General features: G+C 43.0%; 1 protein-coding gene across 1 annotated transcript; it reads right to left on the bottom strand.

Annotated features, from left to right (window-relative positions):
* Positions 1–754: 754 nt before the first annotated feature.
* LOC145800470 (uncharacterized) lies at positions 755–1660 on the bottom strand. Its single transcript, XM_082890151.1, has 2 exons — positions 1331–1660; positions 755–1018 (listed from the first exon to the last, which is right to left on the bottom strand). The coding sequence occupies exons 1-2, from the start codon at positions 1658–1660 to the stop codon at positions 755–757; spliced, it is 594 nt and encodes a 197-aa protein (XP_082746277.1).
* Positions 1661–6854: the final 5194 nt, after the last annotated feature.

Genomic DNA, 6854 nt, shown 5'->3' with positions numbered 1-6854 from the left:
GGATGCCAAAAACTTCTCTCAAGTCTGTGAGGTGATTTGTAGCGAGCTTGCTTTTTACTACCATATCGTCTATATAGGTTTCCATGGTTTTTCCTAGTTGGTCCTTGAACATCCGAGTGATCATTCGTTGATAGGTTGCCCCGGTGTTGTTGAGGCCGAATGGCATTACTTTGTAGCAGTAAGTTCCCCTTGGAGTAATAAACGCTGTCTTTTCTTGATTCGGACCGAACAGTGGTATCTAATGATAACTGCTATAAGCGTCCAGAAAGCTCGTGCGCTCATGCCCTGCTGTCGAGTCTACTAGTTGATCAATGCGAGGCAGCAGAATGCTATCTTTAGGGCAGGCTTTGTTCAAGCAAGTGAAATCAACATAAACTCTCCATTTTTCGTTCTTCTTCTTGACTACAACTGTGTTAGACAGCCATTGCTGGTACTGAACTTCTCTGATTGCTCCCGAGGCCAGGAGTTTTTCGACTTCGGTAATTATTGCTTCGGTGTGCTCAACTGAGGATCTTCGACTTTTCTGCATGATAGGCTGAGCTGATGGGTTGATGTTAAGCTTCTGGCAAGCAAATTCTGGGTCCAACCCTGGAGTATCATATGCTGACCACGCGAATACCTCCATATTTTCCCTCAGCAGTTCCAGCAGCTGAAGTTTCTCATCAATGCCTAGTGAGGTACCGATAAGGAAGTACTTTTCTGGGTCATCCTCTTTTACCAAGACTTTCTCCAAATCCTCTACCATCTTTTCCTCTTAGGTTCCCCCTACATCTTCCAAGACTGGCTGTTCGGCCACTTCTACTGTCTGTACCCGATTGCAGAGCTGCTTTGCCTTTAATGCTGCTATGAAACAATGTTTGGATGTAACTTGATCCCCTGAGATTTGCTCTACTCTGTGTTCCGTTGGGAAACGGATGAGCTGGTAGTAGGTTGAAGGGACTGCTTCCATTCGATGAATCCACGGACGGCCAAGTATGGCGTTGTAAGGGGATGGTGTATTAATAACCAAGAACTCTATCTGGAGGGTTTTTGTCCCCGCCACGACTGGTAACACTATTCTGTCAAGCGGTTATTCTGGCTGTAAATTAAAACCGACTGACGGGGCAGCCGTTGGGGTGAGGTGCTGCTCGGAGAGACCAAGCTTTCTGAACAAATCATAATACAGTATGTCTGCTGCACTGCCCTGACCTACTAGGACTCATTTTACGTCAAATCGTTTCCCAATTCCCACAGTTATAATTAATGCATCAGTATGTGGGTGCTGTATGCCTTCTAAATCTTTGCTAGTAAATGAAACTGTGCACAAGGGGGATTTAGGCACTGTACGTACCTTTTTTGATGGAGGCTCCACTGACATGACCCGCTGAATTTGCGCTGCCTTAGCAATCTCTTCCTTTAGTGCCTCTTCAGATTCTTGAATCGCTGTCCCGTGGATCACATTTATTATCAGCCGAGGTGGATGCTCGATATTTGCTTCTGGTGGTGGGTTCCCCGGTTCTGTCATTTCCTTATCCTGATCAATGTAGTCCCTTAGGTGTCCAGCTGCCACTAGGTCTTCCAAGTGTTGCTTCGGTGCCCTACAGTTCTGAGTCATGTGTCCCCTATCTTGATGGTAGGTGCATCTGAGCTTCTGATTGCGCCGAGCTAGGTCTCCCAACATTTTCGGCGGCCAAATAAAGAAGGGCTCTCTCTTGATCTTTTCCAGGATTCGATAGATTGGCTCTTTGAATACAATCACAACGGCTTCGTGGGATTTGGACTTATCCACCTCATTCACTACAATCCCTCAGTGTTCTTCTCGATTTGTTCTCTTCTTATGCCGAGCTGTTTGTTCTGCTGACGCTACCTCGATGAGAATCTGATCGTCTTCGAGACGAGCGTACTGCTCAATCTTGGCGCACAAGTCTTTCAAAGCTGTGGCCGGACGCTTGGTAAGTGATTATCTCAGCTTACTTTCCGAGTGCAGACCATGCTTGAAGGACATAACGACCATCTGCTCGCTGCACATATTTTCTTCCAGGTCATTGTACTCTTCCCAGTACCTCCTAGCATAATTGCGCAGCGTTTCCTCCTACTCCTTTCGGAGGTCGAACAGTGTATCCGGCTCTTTTGGGATCTTAGTGTTGGAGACGAACCTGGTTAGGAACTCTTCGAAGAGTTGCTTCCAGCCATGGATCGATCCAGCAGGGAGACGATCGAACCATCGAAGTCCGGTTTCTCCTAGGCTGGATGGGAAAACTTTACACATCAGTGCCTCATCTCAGTTCCATAGGGACATCATCTGCCTATAATGACTAATATATGTCAGCGGGTTCGACTTTCCGTCGTATGGAGTGAACTTCGGTGGGGTGAATTTCTTTGGAGGTCTCATGGTCTCAATCTTCGGGGAGAACGACGAAGAGACGAGCCTGTCCAACGCTCGATGTTCTCTCTGGTGAACAGTACAGTCCAGATGATCTCGATGTTGCTCGTTCTGCCTATTGCCGATCAACTAAGTACGAAGGTCCTGAGAAGGGTAGTCAGTCTGTTGGCTAACTGTCTTCTGCCTTTTGGCCCTTTTCCGGCGTGACCTATGGGTGTGACTACTTGCTACCTCACTTTGTACCGGGATAGGCTGGCTTTGTTGCCCAGACTCATTCTTGGGGAATTTTTTCACTGGTGGCTCTCTGGATGAGCTCCTCCGCCGCAAACGAGAGGACTCCGCTTCCGTCTTCTTTTCCGTCGGATCACCCAGCACCCTCTTAAGTTGGGCTTTCAGCTCCTGTATCTCTATCCCCATGGAGTCTATGATTCGATCTTTATAATCATTTTCCAGAACAAAGTAATGAGAAGGGCCTCCAGCGAAGGGTAATCGATGCTTAACGAATTCAGGGGTTTGATTATTATTTCCAGTTTGTTTCTTCGGGACTGTTGAGAGTGCCAAACCTTTGTCCTTCGTCTTCTCCGTTTGCGGAGTATGTTCTGAAGGCGAAACGTTCTCAATCCCCATCGCCGGAACTGAATGCAGAGCTCAGAGATGAAGTGGTCCACGCTTACCGCACCAATTGTGTGTACCGAATTCCATACTAGATGAAAATGGATCGGGGTCCTGCACTCGATTGGACTATCCAGGGACTAAGGCTCCTGCCATATGAAGCATCGTTAGAGCTGCCCGGCCGGGGTTGGCCGGATAACCCCTCTGGTGTGGGAATTAATGATCGGAGAAGGAATGAATATCGAATAGAGTTTGTAGGTTTTCTTGGAATTGTTCAGTTACCTTCCATGTGTAGTTCATATTATATATATATGTTAGTTCCTTGCTTGCTTCTCAAAGTGGGTTCCTGGGGCTTAGATGCTGCCAGGTGTCCTTTCAGCATTGCTTATGGTAGGGGACCACCTGGTAGTTGCCATTTAATGTATATACTTATTGTAGTCATGCTGATAACAAACCACATTCTTTTGGTTCAATAACTTCCGTGATTCTAGGTGTAGGGGACCAGCTGAGATGGCAACTTGCACATGCACACGTTCACAACTTTCATGTTTCCCTGTGAGGTTTCCTTAGCTCGGCATCATTATGCCTCGTCTCAGCCTTGTACAGGATCATTCATAGAGATGGGCTGGTCCTTTCAGATATCTTTGTATGGGCTCGGCCTGTTTTCTGTTCGGTCCACATATTTAGTATCGCAGCTCGACCCAGCCCAGCACCACGGCTGGACTAGCCTTTCCACTGCGGTGTTGGGCCCAAGTGCTTGAGGACTTGGGTGGATTGTAGATCATGAAGTTGGGCTCAACTGTTTTGCCTATATACTCATCCAGCCCACTCGGATTTGAACTTCAGCGGATTGGGCCGGCCCAAGGCTTGAACCCGACCCATTTCATATTTAGCCCCTTCAAGCAGCAATTGATATGCGTGGATATGTGTTCTCAGTATGAATGCAGGATGTCCCACCTGATTTACTGTCTTTAGTTCTTGTGGAGGCTTTGTAATTTGTCTTTCAGTTTTATCCACTCTAATCCTTCTATAATCCTTCCATACATATCATGCATACAAAATTTTGAATTGATCATAGATGGATAGATCTCTGTTTAGATGATTTTCCAAATCTTGATCACTGCCATATAATTTATTAGACAATTCTCCTAATCAAATCATGACCATATTGTATGAAAAACACAAGGTTACTGATAATATAAATCTTTATTTTCAATTGACAAAAAATTTAACATGCTTTATAAACATGGTAAGAGTATCTAATTTCAAATATTAGTCTTAAGAAATGTAGATTTGCTAAAATGTTATGAAAAGTTGTAAAATTTCATAGTTTTAAAATCGGTACATATAAGAGGATCTTTATGCATTGGGGAATTTAATTATAAATCTTATTTAGAACATTTGTACTCCATATGGTCCTATATAAATTCTTATATTCCAACAAGTCCTGTGTTTTTATTGTGGATGTCGGATATATATATAACGCAGTGGATAAACAAATATTCAACATTCGACATGCCTTATGTGAATGAATCCGAAATGAAGAATTTTGTGGATAAATCATGTGCTTTACAACTACGAACAAAACACCCAGTATTGGAGTGATACCATAGTCACAGTGTAAAGGCTTTATCGTTCTCTGATGGGAGAGAGTTAAATAGATAATCTGGGAAAATTGTTATGGGTACCACACTACATAACGTATTTGATATAATATATATATCAGATATTATCTATCCATATCTCCTAATCAGATAGGATAGATGCAGATATATAGTGGGTTATCCTAACAAATAGGATAATCAGAAATTCAAATTCAAATTCAAATTACATAGGTAATTTGAATGGGCCATGGGTCATGCCACATGGGCTCCCAAATCCGAGTCCAATACCCGACCAAATTTCCAACATTTCCCACTCGTACATGAGTTGGCATGACACTGCTACATCTCTATCTCAATCTTCCCAAATATTGAACAATCTCATACTAGCCAATGAACCGTGCGACCGCTGAGAACACCTGCATGTGGGAGCTCTATACTAGAAACTCAAAATGAGCCAGCATAGAGACATCAACCCAAAAAGAATAGAAATAGTGTCTCATGTACCCAGACCTATCTAGTTACATCGATCTAAAACATCTTTAATCACTGAAAGCGCATGTTTGACCCTCGTAGGTCCCGTATTATATTCATACTCAATCAGCATCCCATACAGAGCGACATGAGTTGTTGACAATGAAAATAGAGTAGAGATGTAGAACTAGATGATCTTCTCTTCACCCTCATATCATTTAACTTGGAATTGACCGCTTTCCCAGTAACGTCCTTTAAAGCCGAATCATACATGACCATAGGCAACATACCAAAGTAGCTGAACCTCAACTCCTCATCTTATGACATAGTCAGAGGTCACAAAAGGCACAAAGTGAAGTCATTGGAAAAATGACTTTTAGGACTCACAAGTTGAGGAAGCAGGGATCCATTATCTCACCTCGCTAACGGGTCGATAAGCACATGCAGTATGAATCATGCTATAGTGGAGTAACTCTTCCAAAGAGTACTGTTAAACTTATACACCATACAGATCTTAGTCTAGTTGCTCTTAAACGCACAAGTCGTTTCCTAGCGTCTAAATCAAATTCTCTATTTGCTCGCCTATTAGGCATCAAATAAGATCTCGCATCTGGTTATCCATAACAGGCACATCATGGAAAAGTGGATACTCATATCCATGGTCGATCTCTAACAAGACCTCATCTTGGCTCCAACTAAGGCAACATAGTTAGTGGATAATTTTAGCCTCTCTTTTGGCTCCAAATATAATAATTCATTAGTCTCATCCTTGCTCGCTAGCTAGCGCTAAGGCCGATTGTTTGCGTGAGTAAGCCAATCTTGCCTGCTAACATCAAATTTATTTATTTTGTGTGTGCTAATTCACAAACCATGCCAAAAAGTAGTAAACATAAATGTGTAATCGAAACATATATGAATACTTATGGCGTAAATATCCTAAAAAAAACAAAAAAAATAATAAGAGTTCAACTAATTACACATATATCGCCATCTACGTAGTCCTAAAGCCCTAACATGAGTAAGATAGACATCTTTGGCAATGGGCTTAGTTAAGGGGTCCGCAACCTTCCGACTCATAGGGATGTGCTCTAGGATCACTTCTTTTTTTGTGCCACAATGTCTCTGATAAAGTTGAACCTCACATCAATGTGTTTAGTTCTCTTATGGTACTTAGGATCCTTAGCGTAAGTGAGTGCAGCCATCCTGTCACAATGGATAGTCACAAGGTCTGAAGTGTGTATGACAATATCTAAATGCTGAAGGAATCTCTTCAACCAAACGGCTTCTTGAAGGGCAGATGAACAAGCCACAAACTCAGCCTCCATAGTCAATAAGGTGATACAGAATTGCTTCTTACTGCAACAAGAAATAGCACCATCACTAAGCACGAAAGCATATCCTGAAGTAGATTTACGCTCATCTAAGTCTCGTCCCCAGTCAGCATCACAATAACCAACTAGACGTAGATCTAAACTTTGGTAGCAAAGTTTGTAATCTACAGTCCCTCTAAGATATCGTAATATCCTCTTGACTGCTTTCCAATGAGCTGGTCCTGGGTTGGATAGGTAACGACTCAACAATTTGACTGCATAACAAATGTTAGGGCGTGTATACATCATAGCATACATCAAGCTTCCAACAGTATTCGAGTACGGTACACGGGCCATCTTTTCTTTTTATTCTGGAGTCTTAGGACCCATATCAAGGCTTAGACTCTTGCCTTTTGCAATAGTAGTGTCAATGGGTTTGCAGCTCTGCATCTGGAATCGTGATTCCAAGATAGGCTTAATGTAAGTCTCTTGAGA

Source organism: Camellia sinensis, chromosome 10, assembly GCF_055761805.1.
Source record: "Camellia sinensis isolate YWXY chromosome 10, ASM5576180v1, whole genome shotgun sequence".
NCBI lineage: Eukaryota > Viridiplantae > Streptophyta > Magnoliopsida > Ericales > Theaceae > Camellia > Camellia sinensis.
The sequence above is the reverse complement of the archived record's forward strand: the minus strand, read 5'-3'. Positions and strand labels throughout refer to the sequence as shown.